Source organism: Oncorhynchus kisutch, linkage group LG17 (genome assembly GCF_002021735.2).
Source record: "Oncorhynchus kisutch isolate 150728-3 linkage group LG17, Okis_V2, whole genome shotgun sequence".
Classification (NCBI taxonomy): domain Eukaryota; kingdom Metazoa; phylum Chordata; class Actinopteri; order Salmoniformes; family Salmonidae; genus Oncorhynchus; species Oncorhynchus kisutch.
The window spans coordinates 24,606,311-24,633,810 of NC_034190.2; the positions used below are offsets into that span (position 1 = coordinate 24,606,311).

Genomic DNA, 27,500 nt, shown 5'->3' on the forward strand with positions numbered 1-27,500 from the left:
CCTTCTATCTTTCTCTCTCCAACCTATCTCACCTCCTCCCCCTTCTATCTCTCTCACTCCAACCTATCTCACCTCCTCCCCCTTCTATCTCTGTCTTTCCAACCCATCTCACCTCCTCCCCCTTCTATCTCTCTCTCTCCAACCTATCTCACCTCCTCCCCCTTCTATCGCTCTCTCTCCAACCTAGCTCACCTCCTCCCCCATCTATCTCTCTCACTCCAACCTTTCTCACCTCCTCCCCCATCTATCTCTCTCACTCCAACCTTTCTCACCTCCTCCCCCTTCTATCTCTCTCTCTCCAACCTATCTCACCTCCTCCCCCTTCTATCTCTCTCTCCAACCTAGCTCACCTCCTCCCACTTCTATCTCTCTCTCTCCAACCTAGCTCACCTCCTCCCCCTTCTATCTTTCTCTCTCCAACCTATCTCACCTCCTCCCCCTTCTATCTCTCTCACTCCAACCTATCTCACCTCCTCCCCCTTCTATCTCTCTCTTTCCAACCCATCTCACCTCCTCCCACTTCTATCTCTCTCTCCAACCTATCTCACCTCCTCCCCCTTCTATCTCTCTCTCTCCAACCTAGCTCACCTCCTCCCCCTTCTATCTCTCTCTCTCCAACCTAGCTCACCTCCTCCCCCTTCTATCTCTCTCTCTCCAACCTAGCTCACCTCCTCCCCCTTCTATCTCTCTCTCTCCAACTTAGCTCACCTCCTCCCCCTTCTATCTCTCTCTCTCCAACCTAGCTCACCTCCTCCCCCTTCTATCTCTCTCTCTCTCCAACCTAGCTCACCTCCTCCCCCTTCTATCTCTCTCTCTCCAACCTAGCTCACCTCCTCCCCCTTCTATCTCTCTCTCTCTCCAACCTATCTCACCTCCTCCCCCTTCTATCTCTCTCTCCCACCTAGCTCACCTCCTCCCACTTCTATCTTTCTCTCTCTCCTATTCAGCCCTTGTCTTTCTGGCCCAGTCTTGGCGTTGGCCTGGGGGCACCCAGCATATATCTTCATTCTTCTCTTCTCTCTCAGCAGATTGTAACAATCTGCTCCACTAAGCTTCTGACGTACATACAGGATCGGCTGACCGTCCCTATTCAAGACAAGCAGCAGGCTTCTTAACCAGGCTGGACAGTGGAGACAGAGGCTGACATCTCAATAAAGCCTTGTACTGTTTTGAATTAGAACTGGAGATCTGTGTTCATAGCATGTTTTAGTGCATCTATCATTGATGCGTGATTGATATGAAAGTCAACGTTAAGCCAACAAATTTCAAGCAGATATGCAGATTTTTTTATATTTCTGATTATTTTTTAAGCAAAGCAACTACAAAGTGAATCACACACACACGTTATGTTCTTCGATCCTTGTGGGGACCTAAAAAATATTTCATTCAAAATCCTATTTTTTCTCATCCCATAACCTTAACCCAAACCCTATACTTAACTCCTAACCCTCAACCTAACCCCTTACACTAACCCTAATTGTAACACTAAGCCTAATTGTAACCCTAACCCTTAACCTAACCACTAACACTAATTGTAACCCTAACCCTTAACCTAACCACTAAGCTTAAATGAGCCTTTGTCCTCATGGGGATGTAGGAAATGTCTGCTTTTACTATCCTTGTGGGGACTTACGGAAATGTTAGGTCCCCACAAGGATAGAAGAACCAACCCAGACACACACACACACATACCATACGCACACACACAAAGCATACGCACGCGTGCATGGACACATGCACACAAACACACCATACATACTTATGCGTGGACACACACACACACACATACCACACACACGCACACACACACACACAAAGCATACGCATGCATGCATGGACACACACACACACACGCACACACACATACAGGCTCATCTGGGTCATGTTCTCTGTTTCTGAGTGTAATGACTATTATTAGAATTGGAGCTATGATGACTGCCAGCTGGGGTAGACAGACACATCAGGAAAACGGGTTCCTTTGTGTGAATGCGTGTGTGTGTGTGTGTGTGATTGATTGTGGAGTATTCAAGAATACCAACGTAGTGGAGTGTCTTTTGAACTGTTCTCCAACTCTCTGACAGTCAGACAGTAGTGTTGTGTTCTCATCTCCCCTAGGCAGAGACAGAGGCCGGAGGCAACTCCTGTCTGACTATATTTCAGACACAGGATGCATGTTAACAGGCCTGATGAGTTGTACACTGGAAGACTGTCATTATATTCGCAGGAACACAGCAGTGAGATTGTGAATAATGTAAAGATGTAGGATCTTTAGTTGCTGAGAATTATTTTCCTGCACTGCAGGAAATGCAGATGAGCTTCGTGATTTACATAAATCCACAGAAAACCTGCACTAACACACGATTAAATGAACAGTATTTCACTCAGCTTATATAATATCCTAAACACCGACGAAGCAACATTATGAACTAAACGTTCCAATTCTGCTGCTGCAGGATTCATTTGCTATGACACCACTATGTCAAATGAAAACACTATATCTGTATTTGTGAAGGGAAAATTGACCAAAGAATTTAGATGAGGATTACATTTAGACATTTGCGTACAGTGATTGAAAGACTAGTTACATGCATTTCATCTCATTACTTTATACTCTTCCTTTGATACATTACACAAGCTACCTTTTTGTGTTTTTTTTGTATTTCAGTTTAGTTGAAAGCATTGTCAAACAATGAACTAATCTAAAACTCCTATGTAAATCCAACAGGTAAATCATTCACAAGTTATTCAAATAAACCAAGGAAATACAGTCTGCAGAATCAAATCTCACTTCTCAGTAGAAAAGGAAACATTTCTACTCCAGTATGTATCAAATCACACACTTCATTTCAATAGATTATTCTTCAAACCTTCCAACACACACACACACACACACACACACACACACACACACACACACACACACACACACACACACACACACACACACACACACACACACACACACACACACACACACACACACACACACACACACACACACACACACACACACACACACACACACACACACACACCTAGACAAAGACAGGCAGGCAGATAATCGACTTAAAGTACACTTGAAGTAACACATAATAATCCACTAACAAAAGAGAAAAAGGAAGAGAAAATGGCATCCTTTAACATAATCAGATCAATTTTCTCTGTGTGCTGAGCCACATTGACCTCCTGCTTTTGATTTCTGCCTCTATTAGAAATGAAGCACTTTCATGTTGTAGAACGTTGACAAATCACATTACGGACTGTGTGTTAGCAGTGTGTGTGTGTATCTGAACATATGTGTGTTTACGTTTGCGTGTGTTTGTATGTATGTGTGTGTGTGTGTGTGTGTGTGTGTGTGTGTGTGTGAGTGTGTGTGTGTGTGTTAGCAGCTTCTGTCCTGCTCTGAGGGTAGTTTAGACTGAGGACGACACAGCTCCATGTCCTCTCTCCCCTCTTTCCCTTCCTTTGCTCTGCCCTCCTGTCTCTTTCGCTCCCTCTCCCCTCTCTCTCTCCTCTACCACTCCCCCCCCTCTCTCTCCCCTCTCCCACTCCCCCCCCTCTCTCTCCCCTCTCCCACTCCTCTCTCCCTCCCCCCCCCCCCCCTCTCTCTCCCCTCTCCCACTCCTCTCCCACTCCCCCCCCCCTCTCTCTCTCCTCTCCCACTCCCCCCCTCTCTCTCCCCTCTCTATCTCTCTCTCTCCCACTCGTCTCTCCCCCCCCCCTCTCTCCTCTCCCACTCCCCCACTCTCTCTCCCCTCTCCCACTCCCCCCCCTCTCTCTCCCCTCTCCCACTCCTCTCTCCCTCTCCCCCCCCCCCTCTCTCTCCTCTCCCACTCACCCCTCCCCTCTCTCCCCTCTCCCACTCCCTCTGAAGTGAACTGTCTTTAGATCATTCCCTGACATTACCATCAGACAGCTGGAGGTAAATAAAGTCATTAAAACACATAGAGGACAAGCTGGACCCTGGGAGACCAGGGGAGACTGGAGCAGCACACTGTCTGTGTGTGAGTGCATGCGTGTGTGTCATCCAGAGTGTATGTTGTCTACCTCTAACTCAGCGGTTCCCAATCGTCTGTTCTGGGCACCACCAAATTACCGTCAAAAGGTCTCGAAGACCACCATCCCGGAATCACAGAAATGTTGAACATTAAATATCTTGGTGGTCAAATTTAGAGTACATTTGATCACTGAATGTAAAAGCCTATTGTTAATATTAGTATTAACAATTTGTATTGTGAAAAGTAACGTAAAATTGCTTATAATACCCTTCATACCCCCAAAATCATACAAAAAATACAAATTTGCAGACTACCTGCAGTACCCCTCACAGACCACAGGTTGAAAACTACTGCTCTACATCTCTCTGCTCATCAAACTGGTTCAATCAAACCAATCCTGTTATGCAGAATGCTACGGAACAAAAAAAAGAAAAGACCGGAACAGAGAGGAAAAGGGTTAATTCCAAACCAATTCACATCCCTGCCAAGGAACTGTCAGATATGGCAACATGTTAAAATGTTCCATCCCTGTGGCGGAACACTGAATCAGAATGTTGGGGCAGAACATTGGAGTGAACATTCTAGACATGTTATTAAGTGGGGTTAAGTGATATAATCCTTACCTCATAGAAATATAATTAGAACACATGATACCCTGGCATTGTTGAATACTTGTTTCTGATTGGCTTTAAGGGCATTCTAGAGCGTGCATTATTTAAGTGATAATGCCCTCAAAGCCCGGTGTTTGGAGGATATATTGGCACGGGTGTTGTTAGGCCTGAGACGGGCTGATGAGACAGTGGATTGCACAGAGTAAATAGGGATTTTAACGTCATAGATTTAGCCGGTGGTAACTTGTGGAATAGACACCGGCTGGAATGCGGTTTTAACCAATCAGCATTCAGGATTAGACCCACCCATTGTATAATTCCATATAACGCAGGGTATAATTGCAAGGTATAATTCAATGGCTATGAAGTCCATTCTTACATGTTCTATTTTTGAGCTGCTTTTGAAAGCAATAGAAATGACAACATTATTGGCATTGTTTAAACACATTTTCATAAAAATCAAGCTAGGATTGGTTAGCTAAGCTACAGTAGCAAGTTTGTTTATTTGGTTACCAAGGCAACTACTGTAGCTTTCTTGCTAGCTAGTAAACTTGCTAGCTACTTCAGTGGATGCTATCACATTTCTACTGGCAAATTAATACCTTTCTAGTGGCAAATATGTTAAATTATAGCCATGAGGGCTTCCGGGTGGCGCAGTGGTCTAAGGCACTGCATCGCAGTGCCTGGGTTCGAGCACAGGCTCTGTCACAGCCGGACGTGACCGGGAGGTCCATGGGGCGTCGCACAATTGGCCTAGCGTTGTCTGGTATAGGGAGGGTTTGGCCGGGTATGGACATCCTTGTCTCATCGCACACTAGCGACTCCTGTGGAGTGCTGGGCGCAGTGCACGCTAACCAGGTCGCTAGGTGGTGACACATTGGTGCAGCTGGCTTCTGGGTTGGATGTGCGCTGTGTTAAGAAGCGCGCATCCATGGTTGGGTTGTGTTTCGGAGGACGCATGGCTCTCAACCTTCGTCTCTCCCGAGCCCGTACGGGACCTTTGTTTTGTCTTTATTTAGTATGGTCAGGCGTGAGTTGGGGTGGGCAGTCTATGTCTGTTTTTCTATGTTTTTCTATTTCTATGTTTGGCCTGATATGGTCCTCAATCAGAGGCATCTGTTTATCGTTGTCCCTGATTGAGAACCATATTTAGGTAGCCTGGGTTTCACAAGGATGTTGGTGTGTGGGTGTTTGTTTCCGTGTCTGTGTTTGTCGCCACACGGTACTGTTTCGGTTTGTTCACGTTTATTGTTTTTGTATTTTAGTTTTCAGTTTATGTCTTTAAAATAAACATCATGAACACTTACCACGCCGCATCTTGGTCCGATCCCTGCTACACATCTTCAGACGAAGAGGAGGAAATCAGCCATTACATCCGTATTTCAATGAAAGAATAAATGTTTTGTTTTCGAAATGATAGTTTCCAGATTCGACCATATTAATGACCAAAAGGCTCGTATTTCTGTGTGTTATAATTAAGTCTATGATTTGATATTTGATAGAGCAGTCTGACTGAGCGATGGTAGGCAGCAGCAGGCTTGTACGCATTCATTCAAACAGCACTTTGATGCGTTTTCCCAGCAGCTCTTTGCTGTGCTTCAAGCATTGATCTGTTTATGACTTCAAGCCTATCAACTCCCGAGGTTAGGCTGGTGTAACCGATGTGAAATGGCTAGCTAGTTAGCGGGGTGCGCACTAATAGTGTTTCAATCGGTGACATCACTTGCTCTGAGACATGGAGTAGTTCTTCCCCTTGCACTGCAAAGGCCGCGGCTTTTGTGGAGCGATGGGTAACGATACTTCGAGGATGGCTGTTGTCGTTGTGTTCCTGGTTCGAGCCCAGGTAGGGGCGAGAAGAGGGACGGAAGCTATACTACACTGGCAATACTAAAGTGCCTATAAGAACAAACAATAGTCAAAGGTTAATGAAATACAAATGGTATAGAGAGAAATAGTCCTATAATTCCTATAACAACTACAACCTAAAACTTCTTACCTGGGAATATTGAGGCCTCATGTTAAAAGGAACCACCAGCTTTCATATGTTCTCATGTTCTGAGCAAGGCACTTAAACGTTAGCCTTTTTTACATGGCACATATTGCACTTTTACTTTCTTCTCCAACACTTTGTTTCTGCATTATTTAAACCAAATTGAACATGTTTCATTATTTATTTGAGACCTCTACTGTAGACATGCAGACTCACTAGTTGAGTCGCAGAACTTGAAAGATTTTATCACAAGGATAGAATGCTCTGTGAACTTTGTAATTCAATCATGCTTGCACTATACACTGAACAGACAAAGATTACCTATCCTTTTTAAATGAAGCTGGAAGCTTTTCAGACAGCCCAAAACGAAGATGCGGACAAGGTCAAACCTATAAAAGCAGTCGTTTTTTTATAGCCATAGAGATACTTGAGTCTACTTTAAAAATCTATAGTCGTTGTCATGGACATTCACAAAAGCCAATATCCTAAATTGTGGCCAGAGATGACGGGATTGTGGTTCTCTACCACATGTTATGTGATGTCCTTCTAGATTGAAAAGTGTTTTGTTGTTGTTATCCTTACTGTACACCACCAGCCTCCTGCGCTGTACACTGAACTACATTTGGGCCACAAAGTAAAGCTTTCTCTATGTATCTAAGCCTTATAGTCTATTATTCTGTTCTTCTTCTCTTAACTACAGGTTATTCTTCTTTTCTCAGAGGCAGTGAATCAATCTGTTCTATTGACAGAGAGCAGACAATATGATTTTTATGAATGGGTTTGTAGGCGAAAGAGGTCCTGGGACTTCAGAACGGTCTATTGGACTTGGGAACTCTGCTACACTATGTTGATTATGGCCTAAAGTTTGTGCTCTACAGGTATAAGTAAAATACCTACCGTACCAGTCAAAAGTTTGGACACAACTACTCATTCCAGGGTTTTTCTTATTTGTTTCTACATTGTAGAATAATAGTGAAGACATCAAAACTATGAAATAACACATATAGAATCATGTAGTAGCCAAAAAGTGTAAAACATTTTAGATTCTTCAAAGAAGCCACCCTTGGCCTTGATGACAGCTTTGCTCACTCTTGGCATTCTCTCAATCAGCTTCATGAGGTAATCACCTGGATTGCATTTCAATTAACAGGTGTGCCTTGGTAAAAGTTAATTTGTGGAATTTCTTTCCTTCTTAATGCGTTTGAGACAATCAGTTGTGTTGTGACAAGGTAGGGGCGGTACACAGAAGACAGCCCTATTTAGTAAAAGACCAAGTCCATATTATGGCAAGAACAGCTCAAATAAGCAAAGAGAAAAGACAGTCCATCATTACTTTAAGAAATGGTCAGTCAATACGAGAAATTTCAAGAACTTTTAATGTTTCTTCAAGTGCAGTCGCAAAAACCATCAAGCACTATGATGAAACTGGCTCTCATGAGGACCGCCACAGGAAAGGAAGACCCAGAGTTACCTCTGCTGCAGAGGATAAGTTCATTTGAGTTACCAGCCTCAGAAATTGCAGCCCAAATAAATGCTTCACAGAGTTCAAGTAACAGACACATCTCAACATCAACTTTTCAGAGGAGACTGCGTGAATCAGGCCTTCATGGTAAAATTGCTGCAAATAAACCACTACTAAAGGACACCAATAAGAAGAAGAGACTTGCTTGGGCTATGGACATTAGACCGGTAGAATCCTATCCTTTGGTCTGATGAGTTCAAATTTGAGATTTTTGGTTCCAACCGCCGTGTCTTTGTGAGACGCATTTTAGATTCTTAAAAGTAGCTGGATGATCTCTGCATGTGTGGTTCCCACCGTGAAGCATGGAGGAGAAGGTGTGATGGTGCTTTTCTGGTGACACTGTCTGCATTCTGCAGAGATATGCCATCCCATCTGGTTTGTGCTTAGTGGGAATATATATATTTTTTCAACAGTACAATGACCCAACACACCGCTGTGTGAGGGCTGTGTAAGGGCTATTTGACCAAGAAGGAGAGTGACGGAGTGCTGCATCAGATTGACTTGACCTCCACAAACACCCAACCTCAACTCAATTGAGATGTTTTGGGATGAGTTGGACAGCTGAGTGAAGGAAAAGCTGCCAACAAGTGCTCAGCATATGTGGGAACTCCTTCAAGAAAAGCATTCCAGGTGAAGCTAGTTTAGAGAATGCGTGTGCAAAGCTGTAATCAAGCTACTTTGAAGAATCTAAAATCTAAAATATATTTGGATTTGTTTAACACTTTTTTGGTTACTACATGATTCCATAAGTGTTATTTCATAGTTTTGATGTCTTCACTGTTATTCTACAATGTAGAAAATAGTCAAAATAAGGAAAAAACCTGTAATGAGTAGGTGTGTCCAAACTATTGACTGGTACACTTTCAAATACTTAAAGTTACTCTTTATCTGGTTTCCCCACTATGGAACCATCAGAATAGTTCCCCAAAGTGCAAACTCTAAGAAAATGTGTGGTTTGAAGTTTTTTTGTTTTTGTTTCAAGTTTCAGTGTTTCAAGTACTCAAAGGTATTTGACCCAGGTCTGGTTCAATGCTGTGTGCTGTGTTGAGTTGGTCCTTATCGCTCTCTGTGGGAACAGTTTCAGAACCCCCAGAGGGGTGATGTCACAAAGGTGTAGGACACAACTGTCACTTCTGAACAGTAGAGGAGGCTGCCTTTGGTTTGAGACGTCTTGACTTTCACCGAATACCCATAACAAGTAACCCCCCTAGCGCACCACTACTACTGCATATGCATGTACTTATGGAAGCCCATATGTCTGCTCACTGATTTACCAATTCAAATCAGCTTTCCTCCAGATATCAAACAAAGGCGATCGTTGCTGGTGTCAGATGATGTAAATGAGTTGAGGTTGTTCTGCCTTGAAAACATTCAAAAATACCCGGATCTGTCGTAGTCTTTGTTTTCGCTTCTTGTGTCTCTCTCTGCTGGTGTTTCTCTCTCATCTCTCTCATTACATGTATATGTATTCAGGGTAGAGGTCGACCGATTATGATTTTTCACCGCCGATACCGATTATTGGAGGACAAAAAAGGCCGATACCGATTAATCTGACGATTTTTTGCATTTATTTGTAATAATGACAATTACAACAATACTGAATGAACACTTATTTTAACTTAATATAATATATCAATGAAATCAATTTAGCCACACATAAATAATGCAAAAACAAAGTGTTGGAGAAGAAAGTAAAAGTGCAATATGTGCCATGTAAGAAAGCTAACGTTTCAGTTCCTTGCTCAGAACATGAGAACATATGAAAGCTGGTGGTTCCTTTTAACATGAGTCTTCAATATTCCCAGGTAAGAAGTTTTAGGTTGTAGTTATTATAGGAATAATAGGACTATTGGATGTTCTTATAGGAACTTTAGTATCGCTCCTCCCTGAGCTCGAACCAGGAACACAACAACAACAGCCACCCTCGAAGCAGCGTTACCCATGCAGAGCAAGGGGAACAACTACTCCAAGTCTCAGAGCGAGTGACGTTTGAAACGCTATTAGCGCGCACCCCGCTAACTAGCTAGCCATTTCACATCACATCGTTACACCAGCCTAATCTCGGGAGTTGATAGGCTTGAAACAGCAGAGCTGCTGGCAAAACGCACGAAAGTGCTGTTTGAATGAATGCTTACGAGCCTGCTGGTGCCTACCATCGCTCAGTCAGACTGCTCTATCAAATCATAGACTTAATTCTAACATAATAACAAACAGAAATGCGAGCCTTAGGTCAGTAATATGGTCGAATCCGGAAACTATCATCTCGAAAACAAGACGTTTATTCTTTTAGTGAAATACGGAACCATTCTGTATTTTATCTAACGGGTGGCATCCATCAGTCTAAATATTCCTGTTACATTGCACAACCTTCAATGTTATGTCATAATTATGTAAAATTCTGGCAAATTAGGCGGCCCAAAGTGTTGCATATACCCTGACTCTGCGTGCAATGAACGTAAGAGAAGTGGCACAATTTCACCTGGTTAATATTGCCTGCTAACCTGGATTTCTTTTAGCTAAATATGCAGGTTTAAAAATATATACTTCTGTGTATTGATTTTAAGAAAAGCATTAGTGTTTATGGTTAGGTACACGTTAGAGGAATGACAGTCCTTTTTCGCGAATGCGCACTGCATCGATTATATGCAATGCAGGACACGCTAGGATAAACTAGTAATATCATCAACCATGTGTAGTTATAACTAGTGATAATGATTGATTAAGTTTAATGCTAGCTAGCAACTTACCTTGGCTTCTTACTGCATTCGCGGAACAGGCGGGCTCCTCGTGAGGCAGGTGGTTAGAGCGTTGGACTAGTTAACCGTAAGGTTGCAAGATTGAATCACTGAGCTGACAAGGTAAAAATCTGTCATTCTGCCCCTGAACAAGGCAGTTAACCTAGGCCGTCATTCAAAATAAGAATGTGTTCTTAACTGACTTGCCTAGTTAAATAAAGATTAAATAAAATTATCGGCCATTCCGATTAATCGGTCGACCTCTAATTCAGGGTAGTCGACTAATGACCGATGCACAGTGTGACAAAAGGGTGTATCTAAGGGCATTTATTTTCAAGGGGAATTCAACAGGCATGTATATTTTGTATCCTTTATTAAACCAGAGTAGACACATTGAGATGGACATGGCACCGATAGATATGGCAGCTCTGCTTCTAGCTCCTAAGCAACTTTGCAGTATTTTTTTTTTTACATGTTATTTCTTACATTACGGGGCCAGAAATGTTTTTGTGTTATTACATACAGCCGGAAATAACATTTGATTATAGCAGAGCGAGGCGGTAACTCACCAGCATCACGACCAGGAATACAACTTTCCCGAATTGGATCCTTTGTTTTGGACCAGTCCAAAACACCACCGGCGGAAAAGAGGTATTCGGTGAAGACTTCTAGTCTGACTCAGGAGACGTGCACACCATACACAGCTTCTGAGTATATTACACGCTAATGTTCAGTCTCTGGATAATAAAATAGATGAGCTCATGGCGAGGATCTCCTTTCAGAAAGACATCAGGGATTGTAACATACTCTGTTTCATGGGAACATGGCTCTCTCGGGATATACTGTCCCCGTCCATACAGCCAGTTGGGTTCTCAGTATTTCACCCATACAGGAATAAAGAACTCTCTGGGAAGAAGAAAGGTGGGGTGTATGTTTCATGATTAAATACTCTTGGTGTGATTGTGATAACATACAGAAGTCCTTTTGTTCACCTGACCTAGAATACCACGATCAAATGCCAACCGTTTTACCACCCAATAGAATTATCTTCGGTTATAGTCACAGCCGTGTATATTCCCCCTCAAGCCAATATCACGATGGCCTTCAAAGATCTACACTGGACTTTATGCAAACTGGAAACCACATATCCTAAGGGAGCATTTATTGTAGCTAGGGATTTTAACAGAAGTTCTACCAACACATTGACTGTAGTACTCATTCTGGAAAAACATTGCTCCTCAACTTTTCGAAATGCCTACAAGCCTCTTCCCCACCCTTCGGCAAATCTGATCACGACTCCATTTTTCTCCTCCCACGTCCTCAGAGCATGTGCAGATCAGTGGGCTGGAGTGTTTACGGACATATTCAATTTCTCCCTATCCCAGTCTGCTGTCCCCACTTGCTTCAAGATGTCCACTGTTCCTGTACCCAAGAAAGCAAAGGTAACTGAACTAAATGACTATCGCCCCGTAGCACTCACTTCTGTCATTATGAAGTGCTTTGAGACGCTAGTTAAGGATCATATCACCTCTACCTTACCTGACACCCTAGACGCACTACTATTTTCTTACCACCCCAATAGATCAACAGACTATCCCATCTGGTCAAAAGGAATACCTATGTAAGAATGCTGTTGATTGACTATAGAGCAGCATTCAACACCGGTGTACCCTCCAAGCTCATCATTAAGCTCTGGGCCCTGGGTCTGAACCCAGCCCTGTGCAACTGGGTCCTGGAATTCCTGACGGGCCGTCCCCAGGCGGTGAAGGTAGGAAACACACCTCTACTTCGCTGATCCTCAACACAGAGGCCCCACAAGAGTGCGTGCTAAATACCTTCCTGTACTCCCTGTTCACCCATGACTGCGTGGCCACGCACGCCTCCAACTCAAACATCAAGTTTGCAGACGACACAACAGTAGAAGGCCTGATTACCAACAATGATGAGACAGCCTACATGGAGGAGGTGAGGGCCCTGGGAGAGTGTTGCCAGGAAAATAACCTCTCACTCAACATTAACAAAACAAAGGAGCTGTTCGTGGACTTCAGGAAACAGCAGAGGGTGCACCCCCCTATCCACATCGACGGGACCGCAGTAGAGAAGGTGGAAAGCTTCCTCGGCGTACATATCACTGACAATTTGAAATGGTCCACCCACACAGACAGTGTGGTGAAGAAGCACCTCTTCAACCTCAGAAGGCTGAAGAAATTTGGTTTGGCACCTAAAACCCTCACAAACTTTTACAGATACACAATTGAGAGCATCTTGTTGGGCTGTATCACCATTTAGTACGGCAACTGCAACACCCGCAACCGCAGGGCTCTCTAGAGGGTGGTGCGGTCTGCCCAACGCATCATTGTGGGCAAACTACCTGCCCTCCAGGACACCTACAGCACCCGATGTCATAGGAAGGCCAAAAAGATCATCAAGGACAACAACCACCCAAGCTACTGCCTGTTCACACTGCTATCATCCAGAAGGAGAGGTCAGTACAGGTGCATCAAAGCTGGGATTGAGAGACTGAAAAACAGCTTCTAGCTCAAGGCCATCAGACTGTTAAATAGCCATCAGTAGCACCTTAGAGGCTGTTGCCCTATATACATAGACTTGAAATCACTGGCTACTTGAATAATGGAACACTAGTCACTTTAATAATTTTGACATATTTTGCATTACTCATCTCATATGTATATACTGTATTCTATTCTACTCTGCTGTATCTTAGTCTATGCAGCTTCGACATTGCTCATCCAAATATTTATATATTCTTAATTCCATTAATTTACTTTAGATTTGTGTGTATCGTGTGTATTCTTGTCAAATTGTTAGATATTACTGCACTGTTGGAGCTAGAAACATAGCATTTCGCTACACGCGCAATAACATCTGCTAAACATGTGTATGTGACCAATAACATTTGATTGGATTTGATTTGAGAGAACGAGCACGCTCAATTGACTCTGTCCAATGGAGGGGCTCGGCCCTCACACCCCATGACAACAATGCCCTCGCCATGGAGAGGAATACAACACAGAAAAAGCATAATCCCTGTTCTAATCCCTTCCGAGGAAAGATGTCACAGAAATCAAAGCTATTCTAGCATGAATTCTGCTATTTTGACATCCTGCTACCAGCCACTCAGCAGAGAAAGAGAGACAGAAAGGAAGGAATACCATCTGCAGTCCAGTCAGGGTGCAGTAGTAGAAGGAATGTGTTTGGCCTAATTAAATAGTTATGTTTGGTGTGTGTGCGTGCAGGCGCACGTGTGTGAGTGTGTTTTCTATTGAAGTGTGTGTGATCGTATGCATTTGTTAGTGTTTTCTATTGACTTCCCCATATTTCTGTAGCTAGGTTCTAATTAAGCAATAAGACCCGAGGATGTGTGGTATATGGCCAATATACAGTGCCTTGCGAAAGTATTCGGCCCCCTTGAACTTTGCGACCTTTTGCCACATTTCAGGCTTCAAACATAAAGATATAAAACTGTATTTTTTTGTGAAGAATCAACAACAAGTGGGACACAATCATGAAGTGGAATGACATTTATTGGATATTTCAAACGTTTTGAACAAATCAAAAACTGAAAAATTGGGCGTGCAAAATTATTCAGCCCCCTTAAATTAATACTTTGTAGCGCCACCTTTTGCTGCGATTACAGCTGTAAGTCGCTTGGGGTATGTCTCTATCAGTTTTGCACATCGAGAGACTGAAATTTTTTCCCATTCCTCCTTGCAAAACAGCTCGAGCTCAGTGAGGTTGGATGGAGAGCATTTGTGAACAGCAGTTTTCAGTTCTTTCCACAGATTCTTGATTGGATTCAGGTCTGGACTTTGACTTGGCCATTCTAACACCTGGATATGTTTATTTTTGAACCATTCCATTGTAGATTTTGCTTTATGTTTTGGATCATTGTCTTGTTGGAAGACAAATCTCCGTCCCAGTCTCAGGTCTTTTGCAGACTCCATCAGGTTTTCTTCCAGAATGGTCCTGTATTTGGCTCCATCCATCTTCCCATCAATTTTAACCATCTTCCCTGTCCCTGCTGAAGAAAAGCAGGCCCAAACCATGATGCTGCCACCACCATGTTTGACAGTGGGGATGGTGTGTTAAGGGTGATGAGCTGTGTTGCTTTTACGCCAAACATAACATTTTGCATTGTTGCCAAAAAGTTCAATTTTGGTTTCATCTGACCAGAGCACCTTCTTCCACATGTTTGGTGTGTCTCCCAGGTGGCTTGTGGCAAACTTTAAACGACACTTTTTATGGATATCTTTAAGAAATGGCTTTCTTCTTGCCACTCTTCCATAAAGGCCAGATTTGTGCAATATACGACTGATTGTTGTCCTATGGCCAGAGTCTCCCACCTCAGCTGTAGATCTCTGCAGTTCATCCAGAGTGATCATGGGCCTCTTGGCTGCATCTCTGATCAGTCTTCTCCTTGTATGAGCTGAAAGTTTAGAGGGACGGCCAGGTCTTGGTAGATTTGCAGTGGTCTGATACTCCTTCCATTTCAATATTACCGCTTGCACAGTGCTCCTTAAGATGTTTAAAGCTTGGGAAATCTTTTTGTATCCAAATCCAAATTTAAACTTCTTCACAACAGTATCTCGGACCTGCCTGGTGTGTTCCTTGTTCTTCATGATGCTCTCTGCGCTTTTAACGGACCTCTGAGACTATCACAGTGCAGGTGCATTTATACAGAGACTTGATTACACACAGGTGGATTGTATTTATCATCATTAGTCATTTAGGTCAACATTGGATCATTCAGAGTTCCTCACTGAACTTCTGGAGAGAGTTTGCTGCACTGAAAGTAAAGGGGCTGAATAATTTTGCACGCCCAATTTTTCAGTTTTTGATTTGTTAAAAAAGTTTGAAATATCCAATAAATGTCGTTCCACTTCATGATTGTGTCCCACTTTTTGTTGATTCTTCACAAAAAAATACAGTTTATATCTTTATGTTTGAAGCCTGAAATGTGGCAAAAGGTCGCAAAGTTCAAGGGGGCCGAATACTTTCGCAAGGCACTGTACCATGGCTAAGGGCTGTTCTTACGCATGACGCAAATTGTAGTGCCTGGATACAGCCCTTAGCCGTGGTATATTGGCGATATACCACAAACGCCTGAGGTGCCTTATTGCTGTTATAAACTGGTTATCAAAGTAATTAGAGCAGTAAAAATACATGTTTTGTCATCCCGTGGTATATGGTCTGTTATAAACTGGGTGGTTTGAGCCCTGCATTCTGATTGGCTGAAAGCCATGGTATATCAGACCGTATATCAGCAATAAGCAACAATAGCAATAAGGCTCCTCGTGGGTTTGTGATATATTGCCAATATAGCACAGCTAAGGGCTGTGTCCAGGCACTCCGCGTCGCATCGTGCATGCGAACTGCCCTTAGCTGTGGTATATTGGCCATATACCACACCCCCTTGGACCTTATTGCTTAACTATACCTTCATGGTACTGTATATACTTGCAGTATGTCTGACTCTAGGTGGTATTCGCAGGTCACAGGGCTGTAGGTACGGGATCACACTGGGGCTTATAGTGTCTTATTCACCCCCTCCTCCCCCCAGCCCTAAACTCCAAAGGATTCCTGAGATTCCAGCATTCCAATTGCAGCAGGAGAGAGATAATGAAGATAACGCATCTTCATTATCTCTCTCCTGCAGCCTCCAAAACCACACTGGACTGGAGTTTGAACCAACGGGTTGTATGTTCTGTACGTACAGTACACTGGTACATCCAGTATGCACAGTCAGGTACAGCTGCATTGATAGACTGTGGACAACATCAATCAGAGGTTTTTCCTCACAAAGTGACCTTCATTTCTGGTTAGGTCAAGTTGTGAGGAAAACATCTGGCTCGAGAGGTCTGCTGGTTGTGGTGTGAATGTTGCTGGTTTTGGTGTGTACGTTGATGGTTTTGGTGTGTATGTTGATGGCTTTGGTGTATATGTTGCTGGTTTTGGTGTGTATGTAGATGGTTTTGGTGTGTATATTGCTGGTTTTGGTGTGTATGTTGCTGGTTTTGGTGTGAATGTTGCTGGTTTTGGTGTGAATGTTGCTGGTTTTGGTGTGTATGTTGCTGGTCTTGGTGTGAATGTTGCTGGTTTTGGTGTGAACGTTGCTGGTTTTGGTGTGAATGTTGCTGGTTTTGGTGTGTATGTCTTACCTTGCAGCCCTCGCAGGCGCTGACACCATAGTGGTACCCCGAGGACTTGTCCTGGCACACGAAGCAGGGCTTGTAGACACGGGGCGGGGGCAGGGGGGACGGGGGACTTGGGACCAGCTCCTCAGAACTGGTGCTCTGGGTCTCGATGGCTACAGAGACACAACAGAAGAAGATGATGAAGAAGATGTAGTAGTTCTTTATTCCCAATTGGAAGAAAAATTGCGTAATGAAGAAGATGATTCAGGTTTTAGTATGGGACAGGATACGTGGTAATGACAGGCCATTCAAAACTCATTTCCTGAGTGAGTGAACTAAAGGTACTGAATGAACTGAAATCAGGGCAGACAGTTGCAAATCTTTGGCATACAATTACTATGTCCACATACTCATCCAACAGTGGGTCTGAGTGGCCACTTTATTTCTATTTTGATGTTATTGGAACGGAAACATAACATTGTGATATTTAATGAGTTGATATAGAACCTCCAGAACCCTGGAATGAGTTCTCAGAACTACATATTTGGACTGACTGATACAGTGGTCATTCAGAGTGGGTGGGTTTCTTGCCAGTGGGTTTCTTTCTAATAGGTTTTGAAAAGTCCACCTGTGGCTTGACTGAGTTTAAACACAAAGGTTAAAAGGTTGATACATTTTTTTTTATATATTAGAGTGGAAATAGGCTGTGATGACATCATGTTATAGCCTACCAGCAACCAATTTATCCAGCGCCTTGCTCCCATATAGCTCTGGAGTAGGGTTGCAAAACATTCAATAAATTCCCTGGTTTTCCAGAAATCCTGGGTGGATGAATTCGGATTTCCTGCTTATTCCTCCCCGTTTCTGGGAATCCTCCAACTGGGATTTAGAGAAAATCAGAAAACGTATTGAAAATTCCCAGAATTCTGCAACCCTACTCAGGAATATATGTGGCTTGTCCAGGGCCTGCCCATCTATAGATCTATCTACATAGAGCAGAGCAGAGCAGATCAGAGTACTGTTGGTTGGTTGATTAGATTACATTATTCCATACTTCATCAGCTCAAGCTCAATTATACATCTATTAGAGAGGAACCCCGTGATCTGTTCGTGACCCTTGACCCCATGCAGAATTCCCCTGAGGTTCAACTTACCCTTGTATTATGTTCAAAAAGGTGTCCTGGGTCAATTTGACACATTACAGTAGATTGGTCAAAAATGGGTCAAATTGACTCATTGTGTGTGTATGTGTGTGTGTGTGTGTGTGTGTGTGTGTTTCTGTGTGTTTGTTTAACCGTTACAGTATATTGCCAATCTCTTTGTGGTATTAAAGGACAGTGTGAGTAGAACTGCCATGATGGTGAATATTAGTGCTACTGCATGATTCACAGTGACCTTTGCTTCCCCTCTGGTGAATCAAACAGACGTGTTATTTGTCAATCAAATCCCAAAGCAAACAGAAACTAGTGCAACTGGCTAGTCAGTTGGAGTGAGTCACTTTGCTATCATCTGTATGCAGTTTGATGCTGATAGTAATCAATATCGTACTAGGCACACATCGCTGATGGATCTTTAGGATTTCAATAGTGCTTGTTCACTGACTTTATGTTAGTCCAAATAGTCATTAAATCACTTGAGCGTAAATCAATTAAAACAGTCAACTTGCATTAATGTTCTCTCTCTCAGGCCTCCCGAGTGGTGCAGTGGTCTAAGGCACTGCATCGGCGTGCTAGCTGTGCCACTAGAGATTCTGGGTTCGAATCCAGGCTCTGTTGCAGCCGGCTGCGACCGGGAGACCCATGGGGCGGCACACAATTGGCTCAGCGTCGTCCTGGTTATGGGAGTGTTTGGCTGGCAGGGATGTCCTTGTCCCATTGCGCACTAGTGACTCATGTGGCGGGCCAGGTGCAGTGCACGCTGACACGGTCGCCAGCTGTACGGTGTTTCCTCCGATACATTGGTGCGGCTGGTTTCTGGGTTAAGTGGGCAGTGCGGTTTGGTTGGGTTGTGTTTTGGAGGACGCACGGCTTTCGACCTTCGCCTCTCCCGAGTTCATACAGGAGTTGCAGCGATGAGACAAGACTGTAACTACCAATTGGATATCACAAGATTGTGGAGAAAAAGGGTAAAAACATTTTTCTCTCTCTGACTTACAAACACCCTCTTCCTGGAACCTGGTATAATTAACCAGGACAGAAAGATATCTGTTTTAATTTAAGTCAGGTCAGCTAGCTGTGTGTGTGTGTGTGTGTGTGTGTGTGTGTGTGTGTGTGTGTGTGTGTGTGTGTGTGTGTGTGTGTGTGTGTGTGTGAACTAGCTCACTATAGCCTACAAAATGCAGTGTGTCGTCTGAAGCCGCAGACTACAGATTACACACACACATACACACACACTGTCACAGAGAGGGAGATACGATCCACCACTTTAATATGTAACATGAGGGAGAGAGACAAGCCGTGCAGGGCCAGAGACAGTGGGGGGACCTGTATCATATGTTGTATCAGATGTAATATGTAAAGGCATGTATGTGTGTGTGTGTGCGTGCGTGTGTGTGTGTGTGGATTGCGACATCAAGGGACATGTATCACATGGAATATGACATGTAATATGTAAAACAAGTTGTGGCGTGTTCACATCAGTGAGCTGTGGCGTGTTCACATCAGGGATCTGTGGCGTGTTCACATCAGTGAGCTGTGGCGTGTTCACATCAGGGATCTGTGGCGTGTTCACATCAGGGAGCTGTGGCGTGTTCACATCAGGGAGCTGTGGCGTGTTCACATCAGTGAGCTGTGGCGTGTTCACATCAGGGAGCTGTGGCGTGTTCACATCAGTGAGCTGTGGCGTGTTCACATCAGTGAGCTGTGGCGTGTTCACATCAGGGATCTGTGGCGTGTTCACATCAGGGAGCTGTGGCGTGTTCACATCAGGGAGCTGTGGCGTGTTCACATCAGGGAGCTGTGGCGTGTTCACATCAGGGAGCTGTGGCGTGTTCACATCAGGGAGCTGTGGCGTGTTCACATCAGTGAGCTGTGGCGTGTTCACATCAGTGAGCTGTGGCGTGTTCACATCAGTGAGCTGTGGCGTGTTCACATCAGGGAGCTGTGGCGTGTTCACATCAGGGAGCTGTGGCGTGTTCACATCAGTGAGCTGTGGCGTGTTCACATCAGGGAGCTGTGGCGTGTTCACATCAGTGAGCTGTGGCACAATGACCATGATAGAAATGTCCTCCCAGCTGATACAGTACTGAACACTACAGATGCTACTACATGTTGTGTAGAATACAACACATTGGAACTGATAGAATAGACCTTCAGAGTGTTTCCAATGCATTGGATCATTACACATGGGAAAGAGGGAGAGCAGTAGACACACACACACACAAACAACACACTTCTGCCCGGCGCGGCCCATTTGAAACTCATGGTTGGTTCTGGAAGTGTGGCTACCTGCAGACAGATGGAGCACATAAAGGCAGATGCATTTCCCTGCCTTTGGTGGTGTGTGTGTGTGTGTGTGTGTGTGTGTGTGTGTGTGTGTGTAACTGTGTGTCTAGAGCGATGTATAGGCCCTATCGGGCGCTGGGGAGCCTTTGCTCCATTTTCTGGCGTTGGCTCTGCAGCAAACTGACTTCACCGCATGTTAACATAGCTATACACCAGCACCATTACAGAGACTACAGACCAGCGACAGACCAGGCGAGCCAAGGGGTGGGAGCAGTGTGTGTCTGTGTGTGTGTGTTTGCATGTGATTGTGTGTGTGTGTATGAAAAAACCCCATCTCAAAGCTTATTCTGCTGAACTCTTAACCCCCTGCTGAACCAGCCAGCAGGGTCAGCCAGGAAAACACACCCAGCCTAGAGGAGGAGGAGGAAGGGAGGGCGATCTCTAAATGAGGGGAAAGACTAATGGAAAACACAGAGGCTGAGTTAGGAAGGAGCCTTGTTATGGCTATGGCTTGCTGTGGGTGGTGGTGAAGAAGAAGATTTAATGAACATTTATTTAACTAGGCAAGTCAGTTAAGAACAAATTGTTATTTACAATGACAGCCGGGGAACAGTAGATTAATTGCCTTGTTCAGGGGCAGAACGACAGAGTTTTACCTTGTCAGCTCGGGATTCAATCTAGCTACCTTTTGGTTACTGGGCCAACGCTCTAACGACTAGGCTACCTGCCGCCCCAAGAAAATGAAGAAGAAGTAGAAGAAGTAGAAGTAGAAGAAGTAGAAGAAATAGAAGTAGAAGAAGTAGAAGTAGAAGAAGTAGAAGAAATAAAAGAAGTAGAAGAAGTAGAAGAAGAACGCTTTAGAAGTGAGGAGGGTCCTATAGGTCAGTTAAAAATAATTTGTGGGCCAATCAACCATGTCTATCCTCACTGTGTCCACCTGTCCCTACCCCCTGTTCACCACATTGTCCCCACACTGAGGGTCAGATAGCTAGATGACCAGTGACATGAAAAGAAAACAATCTGTGACGTCCACACACCTCACAGATGGCTAGGAGGGAGGTACCTAAGGCAAGATCTGTTCCCCACACACACACACACACACACACACACACACACAGTATAATGATATCACAATGACATGGAATCAGGACATGGACTGTTTCTACCCAGTAATCATGAGACCACAGTTATGTCCAAATGACTGTTATACTGCAGCGATCCATTTACAACAACCCTACCTTCAACAAACGGAGAGAGAATAGAAAGAGGTAGAAAGAGACAGCAGGTTACTATCGCTAGTAGACACTACAGCGCTGTATTGTACGCACAGTGCATCAACTGTCCTGCCGATACCACAGTACAGCCTTTTAGCGGCAGTTCCCTTCACAACTCCACCTCTCCGCTGGCAGTTCATCGAAGCTGGAAGTGTTTTTCTCCCCTTCTTCCTCTGGGTTATTTGCAGGAGCAGGGAGCACATAGCACACACACACACACACACGCACGCGCACACGCACGCGCGCACACACACACACACACACACACACAAACAGCTCACATACAGACAAACAGCTCACATACACCAGGCGGGAGGAGAAAGAGAGTCAATAGGAAACGGTCAAAGTTCACCCAAAGTACTCCAAATTAGAAGCAGCTTTTTGGTGGGAGGGAGAGAGGGAACAGCACTGGCTGTAGGCTGTAGTACACATTTAATTCAATTCTTTAAACACTAACTGGAAGAGAAGATAGAAACAATAAAAAAAACAGTCATCTAACTCTATGTATTGTCTAGAGAAAGACGAGGAAAAAGTTCTACTTGTGCTGCTGGTCTGTTTTGATTAGGAGAGAGACCGAGGGAAACGGCCTGCAGACTGAGGTCATGGGGTGCTGAGAGGTGGGGGGGGTGGTGCTGAAAACTCACAGGGAAACAGTCTGTCTAGTCAGTCTTCAAGATGACACATATCAAGTGCGAAAGTCTCTCCCAGTAGGGGGAATCAATCAAACTGCAGCTAGAAGAGCCACTGAAACAGATTTGTTAAAGGGACACAGCTTCTAAAGGGGATTATCCAGAGGTGTCAGGGTGTGGAACTGGACCTTGGTTTGAACCACTGAACGGCACTTTGAGTTTGGTTCAGAGGTTCCTGGTTCATACCAGTTATGTGACTGCAGCTATCCTCCAAGCTGCCCTCCCTGCCTTGACCTCTGGGCGACCCCCTGTGATCTGTTGAGGTCAAAGGTCAAATGGAGACAGAGGGTGAATAAAAAGCCAGAGCTCTCACTGCTAAGCTCTAAACCAGGGACGAGCAATGCAACAGGTGTGAGACACTTCAAAGCTTAAAGTGCAACAAGAAAAAAAAGAGAGGGGGAAAGAGAGAGGGGGGGAAAGAGAGAGGGGGGAAAGAGAGAGGGGGGGAAAGAGAGAGGGGGGAAAGAGAGAGGGGGGGAAAGAGAAGGTTTCAAATAGAGAGAGAGGAGTAAATGTGACAAGTTTATTTTTAATCTTTAGAAATTCTTTCCCTAAGAGCCTGACGAAGTTGTTATGATTCTCCACTCCCCGGCAAGCACTTTAAGAGGTCATTTGGTCCGGACGTCAGCTCTTAGCAGTAAAGAAGACCTGCATTAGACCTGCATTAAACATCTCTGAGCTATTGACAACCCAGCAAACTGGGAACATTCCCAGAACATTAGTTAAGATTCCCATTAAGTTCTAGTTAGGGTTTTATCTAACATTAGGATGATAACATCGCAAAAACATTCAAATACATATATATTTTTTATTAAATATTATTATTCTCTTAACATTCACTAAAATGCTCCCTCCAAAAATCTAAAGTGTCTCTCTGAAAGTAACCCAGAACACTTTCCACTTTCCAAATAAGTCAGTTCTTATGATGTTCATAGAAAATTAGTTTTAGGTTTAACATAATATTCCATTGACTTTCAGACAATATACATTTTTACCTAGTCTTTGAGGTCCTCAGAACATTTCAAGAACATTTAGAAAATTGTATATTCAAGTTTGACCTAATATTACCACATTCTCAACATGCACATTTCTAGTTCCTTAAAGCATTAGAAAGAAGATTGGAATACATCCCCATTATGTTTCTCTCCAGATTTAATTGCAATTCGCATTTGTGGATTTTGTCCTTTACAAGGTGATATAGACATACATGGGCTTTATAAAAGAAGCATGATGGAATTCCTGATTAACCATGCTGCCATGGCTATTTACTGAAAAAATATGTGACCCATTTCAGGAAGCTAGGTGTATGTCACATGTTACTACATCACAGGAGAGGCATTTGAACAACTTTTTTTTAATCAAAAGGCATTTTTTGAAAGAAATGCCTTCTGGGACATGTGAACTTACTGGTGCCTTAATAAAAAACTTGTATTCCAATTTTTTACATTTCAAACCTAGTTGGTTTAGCCATGGAAAAAGTCAGGAACCTTCCTGCTAGCCATGATTGGCTGAGATAAATGATGGGCTGGACATGCCGGGAGATGAGTTTGGATTGGTCTGCCATGTAGCATGCTTCTGTCTATAACGTGAGCTGCTCAGTATGTGTTGACAGTCCTTTCTACTGCGGCATTATTTAAATATATAACGTTAGCCATTGAGAACTACAAACGTTTTGCTACTTTTCTCAACAACATTGAATTTAGTAGGCGCTATCGACAAATCAGTTCCAAAAAGTTCAGATGGGCTACTTTCTGCACACGCCACAGTCTGTGTGAACTGGAGTGACTTGACACAACACTGGCCAAATAAGTTAAATGGTTCCAGTCTGCTGTAAAGCGTTCATACATGTATACGGGCAAGAGTCGAGCTACATTTTTAGGCACTATAAGTTTCTAATTTAAAGCGTACTGTTTTCTAGCTAGTGAACTTTAGCTTGCTGGCTCACTAGCTAACATTACGTGTATGATCTGTGTGGTAATATTATTCAAATCAGAAATCCATTTGTATTGCTAGTTATGGCCTAATTTTAGCTAGCTAACATTGAACCTAGGTGGTTAGCTTTAGCTACCTGCAAATTCATACTATAGCTATGAATCTGAACAAGGCACCACTGTTCTCCGGTAGGCCGTCATTGTAAATAGGAATTTGTCTTAACTGACTTGCCTAGTTAAATAAATGGCAAGTTCCCGGACATTTCGGGGGGGGAATGGCCCTAGCCCTCACCCTGGCCCTAGCCCTCCCAGACGTGCTCAATGGGATTGAGATCCGGGATCTTCACTGGCCATGGCAGAACACTGACATTCCTGTCTTGCAGGAAATCACGCACAGAACGAGCAGTATGGCTGGTGGCATTGTCATGGATGAGCCTGCAGGAAGGGTACCACATGAGGGAGGAGGATGTCTTCCCTGTAAACGCACAGCGTTGAGATTGCCTGCAATGACAACAGGCTCAGTCCGATGATGCTGTGACACACCGCCACAGACAGACCCTCCACCTCCAAATCGATCCCGCTCCAGAGTACAGGCCTCGGTGTAACGCTCATTCCTTTGACGATAAACACGAATCCGATCATCACCTCTGGTGAGACAAAACCGTGACTCGTCAGTGAAGAGCACTTTTTGCCAGTCCTGTCTGGTCCAGCGACGGTGGGTTTGTGCCCATAGGCGACGTTGTTGCCGGTGATGTCTGGTGAAGACCTGCCTTTACAACAGGCCTACAAGCCCTCAGTCCAGCCTCTCTCAGCCTATTGCAGACAGTCTGAGCACTGATGGAGGAATTGTGCATTCTTGGTGTATCTCGTGCAGTTGTTGTTGCCATCCTGTACCTGTCCCGCAGGTGTGATGTTCAGATGTACCGATCCTGTGCAGGTGTTGTTACACGTGGTCTGCCACTGCGAGGACGATCAGCTGTCCATCCTGTCTCCCTTGTAGCGCTGTCTTAGGCGTCTCACAGTACGGACATGGCAATTTATGCCCTGGCCACATCTGCAGTGCTCATGCCTCCTTGCAGGATGCCGAAGGCACGTTCACGCAGATGAGCAGGGACCCTTGGCATCTTTCTTTTGGTGTTTTTCAGAGTCAGTAGAAAGGCCTCTTTAGTGTCCTAAGTTTTCATAACTGTGGCCTTAATTGCCAACCATCTGTAAGCTGTTAGTGTCTTAATGACCGTTCCACAGGTGCATGTTCATTAATTGTTTATGATTCATTGAACAAGCATGGGAAACAGTGTTTAAACCCTTTACAACGAAGATCTGTGAAGTTATTTGGATTTTTACGAATTATCTTAGAAAGACAGAGTCCTGAAAAAGAGCTGTTTCTTTTTTTGATGAGATAATTTCATGAACATGTGCACATGTCTAGAAAATAGTGGCCCATCCACTTCGCTAGATGTTGCTGGGGGGTGGTTATAGCATTTCTTTCACATGGCCCATCAATTTAGACCAGTGTGTCTGGATAAGCGTCATCTAATAATTATAAAATATTTATAAAATATTTTTATCTGGACACTTTCTGTTTTTGATATTGGTACTATGCAAGTTACCACTTCACTGTACCATTTACACCTTCTGTATCCTGTGCATTTGACAAATAAACTTTTATTTGATATAGTGTGTGTTTACGACAGACGGTAAAGTGAAGAACAACATGACCTGCACCAAAGTCAGATTAGGAAAAAGGCCAAGGAATAGATGAAGTATATTTTTACCTGGAGTTTTCGTTTATTTACCACTTTTAGTCTTGAAAAATGTGGTTGTTTACTATTTTCTAGCCCTCAGTCTACCTTTATCCAATGTAAAAAAACACAATTTCAAATGTTGCTACATAGGACTGAATCCAGGTGGTGGGCTTTCTTGTTGGAGCAAAGGATAAAAGGCCTGGCTTAGGAACTGATGAATTTACGACCACTGAACACCAGTTGAATAAGGCCTGTGTCAGTAAACGTTGTCAAAAATGTGTAATAAAATGTTTGCCAGCAGCACAGTTGCAGTCACCAACGCTCTGGATAACATAACAGCCTTACCAGCTCTGCTAGGGCGAGTAAAATGGTCAGAGTGAGCTGTTCTCTCATTTGTGTCTGGAAGTAGCTAGCCAGCTAGCCAACGTTAGCCAGTTAGTTTGGGTGCTTGACTGCTGTTGTTAGTTCAGAACGCTCGGATCAACCCTACTTCTCGGCGAAATAGTCCAGTGTGCACTCTGAATGCTCAGAGAGCGAAACTCTCTGAATTTACGAACGGACTATCTGACAACGATCTGAATTTATGAATGCCCGAGCACACTCTGGCACTCCAGATTAAATTTACAAACACACACGTAGTATAAACCAGCCTTTAGTCTTGAAATCTTTGGTTGTTTAGTACATGGCCTCACATGTGAATCCTTAAAGAGATGGGTGGGGTTAAAATGGGTGTGAATGAAAAGCTCTCTTGTAGGTCCCAAATATTTCAAAGGCCATTTTCTCAAAAGTGAGGTTACAAGTTGATCAACTTTCAAAGCAGAATTACTTTCCCATTGTTACTCAACAGTAGTGTATGATTTACCATTTTGTAGCTCTGAGTCTCTCAGCCTTCTCTCAGCCCTCTTCAAGAAAAATGGGAGTTTCTTCCTCGGGAGAGTTAGTGAACTGCATCCAAGATGTCCGACCATTTTTCAAAGTAATCTACGATTCATGGACCGTCTACAGTATATCTGGGTTCCATAATGTTTACATGGCCCAGCTTCACATGCACTACACTGAGTGTGCACAGAGAGCAGCACGAGCAGCGACAATGTCATCATGTCATCATGGCAGAGATTGGATGAATATAAAATGCCAATATCCCATTTTAAAAAACAGTCCTCAGCGACAATTATATGAATAATTAAATGGATGTTTTGTGCACAAAGGTGACGACTAAAGTGACTGATTAGAAATGTTCAAATTTGACTTCTCTATGAGGATGTCTATGGAAATTGTCTTTCTGGGCCGGATGTCAGTTAAACTGCAGTACCGTAGGATCAGTCGAAACCGTGCTTCCAAACCGGAACCCTGGCTCCTTGGGTGGCATAGCATGGCCCCAGATCTGTTTGTGCTGTATAGCCAATT

General features: G+C 43.8%; 1 protein-coding gene across 1 annotated transcript in view; it reads right to left on the reverse strand.

Moving 5' to 3' along the window:
- The window catches only part of LOC109908646 (retinoic acid receptor beta-like), a 94,825-nt gene extending 74,601 nt beyond the window's left edge, over window positions 1–20,224 (reverse strand). The window contains exons 1-2 of the mRNA XM_031793185.1: window positions 19,646–20,224; window positions 17,036–17,230 (exon numbers count right to left, since the gene is read on the reverse strand). Of these exons, the coding sequence (XP_031649045.1) occupies window positions 17,036–17,230; window positions 19,646–20,224 (774 nt within the window). The remainder of the gene's footprint in view (window positions 1–17,035; window positions 17,231–19,645) is intronic.
- Window positions 20,225–27,500: the final 7,276 nt, after the last annotated feature.